Below are 15,721 nucleotides of genomic sequence, written 5' to 3'. Positions count from 1 at the left end.
CCAGTCTTCTTCTAGGGATTTTAATATTTAATTTACATTCTTATTTATTCTCATATTTAGACATTGCTAGAAAGAACCAATTTTCTACATTATTTCAATGTACCTATGGTAAATTATTGCTTTCTTATATGTTCAATGGTAGATGACTTTGGCTGCGTTTTTTAAATAATTTAGTAATTGTGATTATTTTATTTGTTTTAATATTTTAAAAACGTTTTGGACTTCAGCAGAACATAATAGCAAACACTTTCAGTGATTTTCCTTACAAACAAACAATCATGTCTTCAATTTCAATATAGGCTCTATTATATATTTATGTGTGAAGAGAAGCACGATTGGCATTGATAAATGTTTATTCATAATTATCTTGATATTTCATTTGACAAGTATCACATTCACCTAGAATTCTTATGATTCTTTAAGGGATTATTTTATAATGTATTATTTATGCTTTTTGGGGGATTATTTAATGATTTGTATGAATTTTCTTATTACCTAATAATTGTTTATTTATCACACATATGTATTCTCATATATAATGCCACTTATTTTGGACTAATATATTTTATGATCTATGGAATATAGACTTATACACATATATTTCATTATTCATTCACATTATTAATTGCTTTAAAAATGGTCACTACGCATTTATTTGAAAATGATTTGTATCTTAATCAGGGGAGGGCTGGCAAACTTTAGCCCGGGGGGCAAGACTTGACTCGGCAGCCTATTTTAAAGGAAAAAAAGTGCAGGTGACCCAGCCCATGATAGCTCACTATGGGACAGGCCCAGCCTGCCCCTGAACTTAATGATAAAAAGTGGGCACTATGATTTGTTAAGTAATTCTCTGTATGATTAGGTATCATAATTTATGACTCCCTGAAAAATGGCTCTGACACTGTTGGCCTACACATGCACAGAAATGTAACAAAGTTGGATGTATTCTGGGAAACATGTTAGATGCACTTGTTGCCTATTCACAGGGGCAGATTCAATTGGCCACAGGGTGCCACTGGACATCGCCTCAAAGTTCGGCTGCCCACATTACCGGCCAATACAGTAACAAATCTCCACTAATTTTCTCTATGGGATGCAAAGAAAAATGAGCGGAGGTTTGATTAAAAACATTGAGGCGTTCCAGAGAAACATTGCGGCACCTTGTGACAAATTCATTCTGCCCCACAAAGGTGGCAGCCAGTTTGTGGCCTGAACAATATGCATGAAATTGCTGCCTATCAATTTCAAAATAACTAGTGATGCTCCAGTTCATAGTGAATTTATAGGCTGCGTACAGCCCACAAAATAGCTGTCTGTCAACATGCAACAAGTACCCTTTAATAGGTCCCTAAAGTTCAATGTTGAAGGACATCATGATTGTTAGTTGGGTACCATGTATTCAAAAGCAGATATAGTTATATTCGTAGTCACTACTTTAAGGTTTTTCATTTACATATCTGTACAGACAGGGACAGCAGCCTGCTATGAAGTTATGCAGAAAAAGATAAATGCCATCTGGAGTTCACTTCATGTTCCAGAAGGCCAGCGGCTGGATATGGCAATTAAGTATAGCTCAAATGAATACCGAGACCGGCTGCCAGAGGTAAGATAACAATAAATGGGCACTAAATCATATAAATGTGTACAAGTGGCAGCAACGTATACACAAGCCTTACACTACATAATTTAAAGAACTGCTCACAGGAGCTTACAGACTATTGTTCATATGCTTATGCATGTGATCGCATCAAACATTGTGACTCTGACTGCAGCTCCAAAGAAGCATTAGCGCTGCACAATTGCTGCTTTGCACTTTATAAATTACCTCTACTGGGGTCTCCTCTTTTTCGGCATGAGATCTATAATATAGAATATAGGTATCCACAGCTTTCTAGAATCTTCAGACATGTTAGAATGTGATGAGTAACACCATATGTATGGAGGCCCTGGATGTATTGGGTGAGAAACGGATTGCCAAGTCAGTCTCGCATTATCAATCCTACGAGTGATGCCCCAAATACCTAACCCCCGGGGACTTGCATAAAAGAGCAAGGCCACGCTTCTAGGGAGGAGAGCGAAAGTAGAAAATAGAATAGGGGCAACCAGCTCCTGCATACCCATAACACTAAAATCTAGGACTGAAACAGGCATATCGGACCCCTGTCCATTATGCAGAGACCAGTGCGTGGTAATGTTGCCACTCCAAGGATTCCAATCTTGTTAATTAACCTGGCCTCCACAGCTCAGAGGGTTGGGAAGAGCCACAGCAATTTTCAACATGGGGACATGAGGTTGATAGCCTCTGAGAAAGGGGGGTACGCTGTTGTTTTGCGCTCCCCCTCATCAGACGCACCAATCCTGCCCTGACCAGCTTGTGGCCGACTTTCACTATAGCAGAGGTAACTGTCAATCACTTGTACTTCTCCACTAATCAGAAATGTGTATGTTGCTGTAAGTGATTGGTAGCTACCACCGCACAGACCAAATATGCTGCTAAATCATTAATTTCATCCAGGACAACAAAATAGTTGGTTTATTCACAAAACACAATATGCATGCACTGTATACTTTTCATTCTTCTGACATGCTTATTAGGTACAATTCTCTCAAGTGCCATCCAGTGGCAGAAAAATGTAGGATTTTTCAATATTACACTTTGGGAATCACTTGCGACAATGCAATATGTTTTCTTAATACAACCGCAAAGAATAATGAAAACACTTGGTATTAGAAGACAGTTTAACACATTACATTAAAAACTTGTCATTGGTGTTTGCTGGCCGACTGTTGTGACAGTTCAAATCTAGTGTCATTTTAGTGCTACATATAGAAATAGACACAAACTGAGCAACTACTCTAAACATATAGGGCATCATTTGCACTTAGGAGAAATTCCAGCCAAAGGGGGCAAATTTTGCACCTGGACAAACCATATTTCGATGCAAGGGGTGTAAATACAATTTCTCTTTTATATGCATGGAAAGCACTGCCTTTGTCTATTAGCACAGAAATATGAGGCAGCTTTATTTTTACACTGTGACTTAGTGTTGAGCTAGGGCATGCTCCCTAACTGTAAATCTGTCTGTACATTTTAAATATATCTCCCCCCCCCCAATGCAACTCTACATGGTTTTACCAATGTGCAAATCTGCACCTTGTAGCTGGATTTACGGGTGGAGTACGCGTTGCCAATGCTGATAAATCCGACGCTGAGGACACCTACAAAAGAAAACCGATTTGAGAATAAAACGACAAGAATATACACAGACTTACCTGATCAGCGACTGTCCACGTATTCGATCCTAGCAGAACACTGATAGGAGGTTCTTCCGAATGCACAGGTGTCTGGCAGTAGTGTCTGACGCCGGTGCGCCCTCAATGAATTTTTATTTAAAGCGACAATGTCGGGACCACACAGGTTAACTGTTAAGAGAGGGGTCCCGACATTGCCGGTGTAAATAAAAATTCATTGAGGGCGCACTGACGTCAGACACTACTGGCGGACACCTGTGCATTCGGAAGAAGCTCCTGTCAGTGTTTTGCTAGGATCGGATATGTAGACAGTCGCTGATCAGGCAAGTCTTGTCGTTTTATTCTGAAATCGGTTTTCCTTTGTAGGTGTCCTCAGTGTCAGATTTATCAGAATCGGCGAAGAGACTACCACCGGGATTTACTCCTAACATAGGCCCATAGTGTTCATTGATTGATCCCTAACAAAAAGTTGTAAGAGGCAACATGTGAACATTGCTTTGGAGTTAGTCACAGCAGACTACTGTGGTAAAGAACAGTGGAAGGAGACAACAAAATAAATATTCCCAAAGATAACAATTAACATAAATTAAAACTGGAAGTACAGGTAAAAGCAATAAATGATGATCTGCAGCAGCAATGACATACCATAAATTAAAGTGTTCACCAAAAAGTATTAAACTATAGGTATACAGATACAATGCAAGGTACCTTATTAACTCGACAGCCCCAGAACATACAGATGTAGAAAACTAGGAAATGTAACTGTCCTAGCTTATTTCTCAGGCAATTGAAATGTGGGAAAAGACAACACCACTCATCCAGAGACGAGAAAAGATTTTAGCTGAGCTGGAGATGTTTGAGAGGACTGCTTCTGACCCCAACAGATTCTTTCATAGAGGTAAGCTTTTATACAACGTCAAACCGGAGGAAAACCAATAAGAAAATGATGTGGCTACAAAGCTCGTAAATGCAAGGAGACCTCACCCCACCTCTACACATCAAAATATACAAGAGAGTTTTATAGAAATATTTTTTAAATAACCAAAATGATCTCCTGTTAATACTGAATAACACATCTAGGTAGGATCTGTGTTATCTATCTGCTTTCTCTCTCCTGTTGTGCATCACAGTCCACGGACAATCACCAGATCCTTCCATAACAAGTAATGTCCTGCACCCAAAACATCTTCAGGTTCTTAATCATACATGTCTATTACCATGTATATTTATGGTCACCATGTACTGTAAATCTCTGTATGGCATGGACATACTTGGAAATGAGGAAAGTAAATCAGTATTTTGTTAAATTTAGGATATGAAGGAACATCCATGGCCAGAATGGAAGAGTCTAGAAAAAGACAAACCCTACACAAACAAATAGCAGACTTTGAGCATGACTTGGTTAAACTATTGCAAGTTATAAAGAAGACACTTAATGACACAGTCAGCTTTAAGGTGAGTACATAAACAGTTATTCAGAAACTGATGTCATCTGTTTGAACTTTAATTTACCAGAGAGCATGTGAACATATTTTTTACATTGCTTAATTATCCTTCACATTGGACCAAATGTGAACGTTTTACATTTGTGTAATTTGGTCAATTTGCTTTTCAGTTTGACATTTTTCAAAATACTTGATAACAATACAGAATTGGTATATAGTTCAGCATAGCTCTGCCTGGACCGTCTTAACCTGTTCTGGGCAACAGTGTTTAAGGATGCATATGTGTAAACACCCTTGACTAATATGAATAGGTCAAGGACTAAAATGTCTCCATATATATATATATAGCAACAAATTGAATAGAAAAATTAAAAGGTTTATCATAAAAGATAGCCATTTTTTTCTGATGGAACATAATGGAAAATTGAATCAGATTTTATTTCTAAAAACATATAAATCACATAACATTTAGAAAAAGAATCTACTACTTTTTAATTTTTAGCAATGATGTCTCATCACTAAAGGGAGGACAGCCATTACTCTTAATGAAATAAAATTAAATAAACTACAGTACATAAAAACAGGGACTCAAGGGTTAGGGCAATATTCTCAGCTGTCAATGTAAAAATAGAAAGAAGTTGAAATGTATTTGACAGGAGTCACACCATTTACATAGCATGAGTACAATCACTGGCGGATCCAGAGGGGTGCCCCTTCCCCAGAGCAGTCTTCATCCTATTAAATTGCGGTGGAGAGGTCCAATCATTGAAGAAAAGGGTGTAGGACCAACCAGAGTGAAGGAGAGACGTGGCTAGGTCTGCCTCGGGGTACAAAATGGACTTTATTGGCGTCAGACACTAGTAATACCACTTTTTTGTTTTACAGGGAAGACCATATGCTGAAAAAATAAAGTGGGACAAGACAGAAATGCTCTATTGGCTGCAGCAAGATCGACGCAAATCTTTAATGAAAATGGATATAAAGAAAGAAAATACTCTTGTAAAACTCGAACCTCTGAACCAAGTCATTTAATATACAAATTTATTAGCTTAAGCCTTTAAGCTTCGGTTCTGATATTTTTCTTTGTAAAATGCGAAAAACACAAGAAAAGGGCCAGCCCACTTTTAAGATTTGTGCATTAAGGGGCTGCAGAAGTGTACATACTGACGAGAGGAAAGATGTGGATTTGTGTGTTCCTTGCACTGATGCACCTCATTTTGAGCCCATGTGCATACAAGGTTTTGTTTTGTAGGAAACGACTATTTAATGAGATTCAGGGAGTGGAGAAGTGCATTTGGGTTGTGTGGGCTTCCTGTTTAGTGGTGTGTTTTTCTTCCTACAAAAGGACTTGATGTTTAAACATCCTCAGAGATGGGGGAAGTCAGACCTCAGCCTTTACTTTCTATGCCCATTGCGTATATACGTGGTTTCCATTATTAACACATTTAAATGTGTCATAGTGTAATAAATAAAGTCCCAGTATCCCTTAACTTGACCAGTATTAAAAGAAAAAATGGAAAGTTTGGAATTAATGAATGGAATAGTGCTAATGTAGTAGGCTGGAAGTGAGGTCTTCCCACCAGGCACAATTCTTCTGGACCACAAAGGTTGAGTGTGCACCTCCTTATCCCTTAGGCAAACAAATTCATGCATTTGTACGGAATGAAAAGCACTGAACTCTCCTATTTTTTGTTGTTTGTAAATGACCCTCTGTGTGGTCATTCACAATACTTGTGCTCTCTAGATAACATAAAAAAAATGCAATTTGGTGTTTGTCCACCCTTTCATCCTAATGCCAAATACAAAGGCAGTAATTAAAGTGCAGGAGATTTCAAGGTGGAGACTTGCTGTTTCATGGGGAAGGTGGCACATGATAGGCTATCTGTGTGTTTGGTTGCTACACTGGAGCATGATATTCAATCAGTGGTTCTGCAATATACCAGGACTGCCTTTTAATTATTTGTGTATAAATAAAGTGATTTTTAATAAATAATAATGACTGGAAACTTATTCTTGTACAAAATAATATCAAAAGAGAGTCAGGGGACCCAGTCTATACTACATGGCATTGTGAGTCTCAATTCATATGTTAAGAAACCCTGCTTTGGACTCTTACCTGTTATCTTCAACAAGTTATGAAAAATGTTGCATCTAGTACAGAAATTCCACAGATATCTAGCATGTACAGTACTACTCACTAAATGCTTCTTTTAACGGATAAGGGGTTACAATTCTCCATACAGATTATTTTCATCAGTGTTGGTTCCATGATGCTCATATATAAATCTAAGCAATCACATCAATCAATAGAGAAGATAATTCCATAGCCCTCTCCACATAAACTCTACCTATTGACTTCGAAAATGTAGATCGGATTCTTAAGCCAGTGTGTGTGTATATTTCTAGGAATTTAATCATACTTTAGCCTACTACCTTAATTTCCATGGAGAGCAATACAAATTGGTGAGGCTTGGACACCCCTAGAGGCAACAATGGTGTGCCTTGAAAAGACTCATCCCATAGGTATAACTCGATCAGCAAATGCTCATAAGGGGCTGAAACTGTGAGGATTTAAAAATTAAAGTAAGAAAGAAATAAGTGCCCTCAAATCCAATTTCTTTTTCTCTAGGGGATAGAGCACATGGAATGTTGCGTCAACCCCTTTGCTTAAAAAACATTTAAACAATTGTGGGGCTAACTAGCTTATCAGATGCTAGGAAAACACCAAACTAGCCACCCAAAGCGTGAAAACATTTGACAGATAATGGAGAGGCAGCAGTCAACAAAATATTGCCAACTGAACATAAGAGTCAGCAGATGAAAAAGCAGGGGGGGGATGTAAGGGAACAATCTGAAAGCCAAATCTTCATCTGCCTTAGCCATAGCACCCCAGTGTCTAAACATTTCACCATGGACATGGTACTGTCAAAGGAGGTACAAACTACACAGCATAAAACTTACAAACCTACTCCTTTTGGGCTCCTGAAACTCTCCTGCCATTAGAAAGGGGGACTTCACTGGGCACCATATAGCAGGAGGACTGGCTCCCTTAGGCAGTCTATCTCTGGCTCCACTGTGATGTCTACTGGATGAAACATTTTACTCACAGCCTTTCTACTACACTTAGGAGTATATTTACTAAGCCGTGGTTCCGACAATGGTTTGTCAGAATAGACGCATAGCAAATACACTTCTTAGTCTTAACTGCTTCCTCACATTGGAGAAATTTGCTCAGTTACCTGTCTTATTGCCTGTGGAGTAAGATACGGAATGTAGGGGGCAAATTCTCCCTGTGGCCACATCCTCCAACCTGATTACGATCCTATAAAAGAAAACAGGCCTAATATAGTTCTTTTAAGTACCTTTTAAGCATACATCTAATAGTACTTTTGAAGTAATAGTACTTGTACTTGTCACGTTACAATTGAGCATGTACTTTTTATCCCCATATCCCCCTAAAGGGGCGTATTCAATTGTTAGCGTTAACGCTATCAAACGAGCGCTCAAAAAATCTTAGCGTTAATACGGTAATTACTCGCGGAATTTCAGCTTGCCGTGAAATTCCGCGAGTAAACTACCGTATTAACGCTTTTCGCACGCAATATTACCGTATAAACGGTAATATTTTTTGAGCCGCTCGTTTTTTAGCGTTACCGCTAACAATTGAATACGCCCCAAAGAGTCTGCCCTAGCACACATTACGACTGTGTATTCAGTGTGTGTGTTTTCATTCCCGTAGCATGTCTGTGCTCATCCCCATACTGTATTTGAATATTAGCTTTAAGATTGGTAATATATGAGATTGTGTCATATTATCTATTACACTGTAGGTGATGTATTCGTGTTAGTCTGAAGGCTTCCTATTGTTTACTTATGTCAACAGAGTAAGTCTATGTGTATTCTAGGTCTGCAATAACAATACATCAATAATTATATTATCAGGTAGACCAGATTATTTTTTAACAGAAGCTATCTACCTAAACAACAGGAGATCTAGCTAGGGGGTAGTGTCCCCATCTCTGTTAAAATCTAGTCAGGCTGTTACGAGCCGCAGCGCTGTCCATAACCACCGTGGCTCGTTCTCCTCTGCCCCCGGCCATCTCCTTGACAACCGGGATGTCACTTCTGGTCTGCGGCCCGACCATTGCTAGGGCAACAGCTGGACGCCATGCTGTTAGAACACCGCGTCCCGGCGGGAAAATTAGCCGGGCATGTGCGCATTAAATGATCATTTATTATTAGCCTCCTGGGACTGATTAGGTTAGGCTGGGCTGCTCTGCAATTAGCTGCTCTGGGTATTTAAGTCAGGGAGGACTGGGCCATCCTGCCGGTTATAGCGTTTGCAGTCCTGTGCTTTTGCTGACCTTGTGTTGGACTTTTGTTTGCCTGATCTCCTGTTGTGACCCTTGCCTGTACCTTGAACCTTGCTGTCACTCACCAGACTGTGAGTGCTTCTTCCCGTGTGTATAGGAACCGTGGCCGTCCACCATCCTGAGGGTCTGCGCATGCGCAGCCCTTTCAAAACCTTCAGTACCTGTCCCTTTACTTAATTGGCTGATCAGGCAACACTCCCTATTTAAAGCACCTGCTGTCCATACCTCGTTGCCTGATCTTGGAGTCTCATTCCCCATGAGCCTCTGAAGGTGTTCCTGTGTTTCCTCGTGTATTCAGCGCTGCTGATTCCTGTGGTTTCCAGACCACTTCTACTCCTGTGGTTTCCAGACCACTTCAACTCTCCTGTGTTTCATCGTGACTGTTAGCTGATTCCTATCCGCTGCCTCCGTGCACTACAGTCCTCAGACCACTTCAACTCTCCTGTGTTTCATCGTGACTGTTAGCTGATTCCTATCCGCTGCCTCCGTGCACTACAGTCTTCAGACCACTTCAACTCTCCTGTGTTTCATCGTGACTGTTGCTGATTCCTATCCGCTGCCTCCGTGCACTACAGTCTTCAGACCACTTCAACTCTGCTGTGTTTCATCGTGACTGTTAGCTGATTCCTATCCGCTGCCTCCGTGCACTACAGTCTTCAGACCACTTCAACTCTCCTGTGTTTCATCGTGACTGTTGCTGATTCCTATCCGCTGCCTCCGTGCACTACAGTCTTCAGACCACTTCAACTCTCCTGTGTTTCATCGTGACTGTTGCTGATTCCTATCCGCTGCCTCCGTGCACTACAGTCTTCAGACCACTTCAACTCTCCTGTGTTTCATCGTGACTGTTGCTGATTCCTATCCGCTGCCTCCGTGCACTACAGTCTTCAGACCACTTCAACTCTCCTGTGTTTCATCGTGACTGTTGCTGATTCCTATCCGCTGCCTCCGTGCACTACAGTCTTCAGACCACTTCAACTCTCCTGTGTTTCATCGTGACTGTTGCTGATTCCTATCCGCTGCCTCCGTGCACTACAGTCTTCAGACCACTTCAACTCTGCTGTGTTTCATCGTGACTGTTAGCTGATTCCTATCCGCTGCCTCCGTGCACTACAGTCTTCAGACCACTTCAACTCTCCTGTGTTTCATCGTGACTGTTGCTGATTCCTATCCGCTGCCTCCGTGCACTACAGTCTTCAGACCACTTCAACTCTCCTGTGTTTCATCGTGACTGTTGCTGATTCCTATCCGCTGCCTCCGTGCACTACAGTCTTCAGACCACTTCAACTCTGCTGTGTTTCATCGTGACTGTTAGCTGATTCCTATCCGTTGCCTCCGTGCACTACAGTCTTCAGACCACTTCATCTCTCCTGTGTTTCATCGTGACTGTTAGCTGATTCCTATCCGCTGCCTCCGTGCACTACAGTCTTCAGACCACTTCAACTCTGCTGTGTTTCATCGTGACTGTTAGCTGATTCCTATCCGCTGCCTCCGTGCACTACAGTCCTAAGACCTTCAACTCTCCTGTGTTTCATCGTGACTGTTTGGCTGATTCCTATCTGCTGCCTCCGTGCGCTACAGTCTTCAGCTCATCTCAACTCTCCCGTGTTTCCTCGAGACTGCTACAACTGATTTCTATCCGCTGCTCTCCGTGCTCAACAGTTCCAGCTCAGCTCTACTCTCCCGTGTTTCATCGTGGCTGCACCTGCTGGTTGCTATCCGCTACCTCCGTGTACCTGCAGAGTCCTGCTGGCTGCTACTCCTCAGTTCTACTCGTGTCTGCAGCAGCTGATCCGCTCTCCGTGCTTCTCAGTGTTCCTGCTGGTCTCTACTCGCCAGTCTGCATCGGATCTGCGCCTCACTGCTTTCATCTCGTCTAGACCATCGCTACTCTTCAGGGTCCTCCAGGAGTCCAGTTCTACATACTACTGCTTCCTGAGTATTTGTGCCCCTGCTGGTCTACCTACCTGTGCGCTGCACCTACTTGATTACCGCTTCACCCTCCAGGGACTTCGCATCCTGCTGGCCTCCAGCCGTTCAGGTATCTCTGCACTCCTGTCTGACAGCCTGCTCCTGAACCACGGTATGCATACTTCTCATTGACTGTGCTGGTGTATTGCATATCTTGCTGGACTGAGTTGTTCTCCTCTGGAGCTTACTATCCGCTGAGACTTTTGCCATCATTGACTGTGTTATCTTTTGCCCGGATAGTTTCTATGACTTTGTATTATTGCAGTGCTGTTCAGTCATTACTATATTGTGCATGTCATTGTGGATCAAGTTCAAGGTGCCCGTGTATCCTCTGTATTGCAGTCTCTCCCCGTGCTCCTCCTCACATATATATTCAGTGGTACAACTTGCTAGAGGCAGACCACTGATTCCTGTTTCCAGTGTCACCTGTTCCAGTGTCCTCTCACATAGCAGTGGTACAACTTGCTAACGCAGACCACTGACTTCCCGGATACCTTCACCTGGATCCCATTCCTTCACCCAGACAGTGGTACAACTTGCTAAACGCAGACCGCTGACTCTCATCACCTCCTCGTTTCTGTTGGACATTCCTCCTCACTATAGCAGTGGTACAACTTGCTACCGCAGACCACTGACTACCCTCACGTGTCCTTTGTCCATTCAGTTCCTCGTGTATTACTACATATATATTACCATTGCTGCTAGTCATAGACTTTCTCGAGCATCTCTATCAGCTGCTGTCTCCTGTTCCGTGATCACCCCGCTACCAGAGTACCATATTACCACCTATACTGCTCTGGTAAGCTTATCACCTGGTGATCCCTGGGTAAAGACTCCTAGTGCCCGTGACACTTGCCTATTTGCCTGTTGCTCTGATCTTTTGGCTTGAATAATGGACTCCGCTGTTTCACTTGTGACCCGACCTCTGCTTGGATACTGATTTGCCTGTCTGCTACAGATCCCCTGACCTCGGCCTGTCTCTAACCACCTGCTCCAGTCTAGGCTAGCGCCTCCAGTTCCAGCTGCGCTGCGGCCATCATTGATGAGCTTTTACTACACTGAGCTTAAGACCCGAGGGCATCCAAGTACCTGTGAGCACATAAAGCTCTACGGGAAAGGCGGCTGCTAAAGGTAAAGACCTCAACACTATCCGTTCTACAAGCTCATCTTGGTGGTCGCGGGCCCTAACATTATAACCGGGCAGTGAATTTTCTGGAGAGGATTATTCATGGATGATAACAAGACGAATCCCTCTCCAGCCCAAGTCTTGGCAGGACAGATCCACACCTTGTCACAGATATTCCAAGGACTATCACTTCGTTTATCTGCGCATGAGGAAGACACTAGGACTTTGCAAGCCCAGCAAGCTCCCCTGACACCTGCTGTAGAACCCAAGTTGAACCTGCCAGACCGATTCTCTGGAGAGAGAGCTTTATTCCGCAATTATAAAGAAAGTTGTAAGCTCTATTTTTGGTTAAGACTCCGTTTTTCTGGTTCATAGCAGCAAAGGGTCGGTATTATAATATCCCTCCTTCAAGGTGACCCCCAGTCCTGGGCATTCTTTAACGCCTTGGGCCTACTTTATGATGATCCAGATGAGGTTGCCTCGGCCGAGGCTCACCTTAGGACCTTGAAGAAATTTCGGCGCTCCGCTGAGGAATACTGTGCCGAATTTAGGCGATGGTCTACTTACAGCAAATGGAACTTTTCGGGGCAGATCAAAGATGCTTTGGTACAGTATCCTTCTCCATCATCTCTGGAAAATCTTATGCAGCTTGCCATCAAGAATGATAGACGGATCAAGCAGAGAAAGACTGATAAGGAGGTACCTTTCTGTTCATCATCTGCGTTTGTTCTTGCATCAATGGACACGGAACAGCCTATGCAATTAGGAGCTTACCGTCTTTCTGCAGAAGAAAAAACCAGGAGACGGATCCAAGGTCTTTGTCTTTATTGTGGCATCAAAGGACATTTTTCCCGTTCCTGTCCCAATAAGTCGGGGTTCACCTAGGTCTGCAGATCATCTTCTCCAAAAATGCAGTTTTGGTTCCTGCTCTTATCACTTATGGTGCTTGTTCCTTTGGTATCTAGGACTTTATAGATAGTGCAGCCGCTGGTAACTTTCTGGACATTGGATTTGGCAATTCTTCTGGGATTCCTTTCAAGAGTATCAGTACTGCTATTACTGTATGTGGCTTAAATGGAGAGCCACTTCCAGGTGGCAAGGTCTTGTGTGAAACACCCCTGCTACAGTTGACACACACAATTAGACCCAATCATACGTGCAGCACCTACTTGTGTTAAAAGCAGTAGCTGCAGCTGCTGTAGTGCTTGAAAAGAGTATTGATATGGTGCTAGGACATCCAGTTACCTTAATGGTACCGCATGCTGTGACAGAAAGTTTAAACCTAGCACAAACAAAACATTTGTCACAAGCCAGACTTACTAAATATGAAGTAGTATTATTTTTGCATGTTTCAAAAGATGGGAGGACACGTCAGGGTTCCCCTAGTGGAGGAATCTCAGTTTGAAAAATGGGTTCCCCTAGCGGGGGAATCCCAGTTTGAAAAAGAAGGAAAAAATATACACACAAATGTTTTCTGAATATGATTGTGTAGAACTAATGAGACAAAAATCTATAGTTTATCTGACATTAAAGATACACATCACCCTTTTTGTAGATGGTTCTCGCTATTACATAGATGGTCTTCCTCATACAGGATGTGCTGTAACCACACACAGAGAAATAGTGATTTAACAGACTCTACAGAGTCACATGTCAGCGCAAGAAGCTGAACTAAAGGCCCTGACACTTGCATGCATATATGCAGGTGGACAAAGAGTAAACATTTACACTGATTCAAGGTATGCATTTGGAATTGCGCATGAATATGGCCCTATATAGAAAAGTAGGGACTTTATGGGTTCAGCAAGCAAACCAGTCAACATGCTGAACATACCAGGGCACTGTTCACCACATTCCAGCTGCCCACCAAACTGCCAGTGATGAAGGTGAAGGCACACACAGAGACACTACCCCCAAAGCTAAGGGAAATAGACTGGTAGACCAGGCTGCACGAGAAACCGCCATAGCCTCAGTACCCCAAAGGGAATCTATTTTTCATGGTAACTCCTGACCCCAAGTTTGACTGTACCACACTACAAATTATGCAGAAACAAGCAACAGAGAATGAGAAAAAGACTTGGGCAAAACATGAAGCACTACAAGTGGAAGGAGAGTGGTGTAAAGGTCAGCGTTTGTGTCTGCCAAAAGCACTTTATTCCATTATGGCCAATATAGCATACGGGAAAGTGCATCTGGAGAAAGATGCTATGGTCGCACTCACTAGCAGGTTATGGATAGCACCAGGATTCGCCCCAAGCAGCACAGGCGTTAGTGGCAGGATGCCTAATCTGTGCACAGAATAACCTGGATAAGTCTGTCCCAACTCCATGGAAAAGCACAGCCCAGACACAGTATCCCTTTCAGAGGATACAGCTAGAGTTTATACAACTTCCCAAATGCTTGGGCAACGAGTATGTGCTTGCCTGTGTCAACCTCTTTAGTCACTGGCTGCAGGCATGGCCGTATAGGAAAGCAAATACTAAAACAGTAGCCAAGAAAATTATGAGTGAGGTAATCTGCAGATATGGGGTACCAGAGGTCATTTAAAGTGACAGAGGGACACACTTTAAGGGGCAAGGATTCCAGGAAATGTTAAAAGACATGGGAATCATATCTTCCCTTCACACCCCCTACAGACCTCAAAGTTCGGGATGTGTGGAGCGCCTTAATGGTAAGCTGAAATTGAAAATGCAGAAAACAATGGCTGAAACAGGCCTGCCATGGATCTAATGTTCACCTATGGCCCTGCACTCAGTAAGAAAAACTCATAGGAAAGACACAGGTTTAAAACCGTATGATATCCTGTTTGGCACAGCAAACAAAACAGGCTATTATTTTCCACAGCAACTACAGCATGTACATATATTACAGAAACAACTAACTGAGATACATGGTCAAGAGTTCTCTTCCATTGCAGACCCTAATTTTGATGCAGGTACCCATAAACTCTAACCAGGGGACTGGGTGATCGTGAAAAATCACGTCAGGAAGAGTCATGACACCAGATACAAGAGTCCTTTCCAGGTCTTATTGAAGACTCCCATGGTAGTGGAAGTACAGGGAAATAACACCTGGATACACGCATCCCACTGCAAGATCTTCAGACAAGGGGAGTCTGGGTAAAATATATTTTACAAGTTACTTAAAGGTCCAAGGGACACCAGAGACAAAAAGGAAGCACAAGAGGCCCCAGAGCCTATCATGTTTACTGATATATGTGAAGATCTGACATCAGAACATGCAAGACGGTTGTCGACTCATTGACCATCTATTAATATCAGCTAGGAAAGGTATCATGGACTTGCTATTGGTGGGGGATGGGTTGTTCTATATATCCAGTTTTAGGCATCCCTATGCATATGTTCTGTTAGACGGGTGTATGTGTATAAGTACCCATTTAAAAGCGACAACAAGAATGTGATCTCTGATATAGTATAGGGTAAATAATGAATAAAAAGATGGTATATGAGAAATGTGATTTTGCTGAGCCATCTTGTTACCTGTCAGACATTTTGTCCTTGTACAGCTTAAAGACAGCTTACATACAGCTAGTT

At 42.4% G+C, this 15,721-nt stretch overlaps 1 protein-coding gene across 1 annotated transcript in view; it reads left to right on the top strand.

The window, feature by feature from the left end:
• The window catches only part of CCDC87 (coiled-coil domain containing 87), a 36,447-nt gene extending 30,476 nt beyond the window's left edge, over positions 1-5,971 (top strand). Inside the window, exons 18-21 of the mRNA XM_075209234.1 lie at positions 1,466-1,603; positions 4,036-4,150; positions 4,565-4,707; positions 5,583-5,971. Of these exons, the coding sequence (XP_075065335.1) occupies positions 1,466-1,603; positions 4,036-4,150; positions 4,565-4,707; positions 5,583-5,729 (543 nt within the window). The 3' untranslated portion in view covers positions 5,730-5,971. The remainder of the gene's footprint in view (positions 1-1,465; positions 1,604-4,035; positions 4,151-4,564; positions 4,708-5,582) is intronic.
• The last annotated feature ends 9,750 nt before the right edge of the window (positions 5,972-15,721 follow it).

Source organism: Mixophyes fleayi, chromosome 4 (assembly GCF_038048845.1).
Source record: "Mixophyes fleayi isolate aMixFle1 chromosome 4, aMixFle1.hap1, whole genome shotgun sequence".
NCBI lineage: Eukaryota > Metazoa > Chordata > Amphibia > Anura > Limnodynastidae > Mixophyes > Mixophyes fleayi.
The sequence above is the reverse complement of the archived record's forward strand: the minus strand, read 5'-3'. Positions and strand labels throughout refer to the sequence as shown.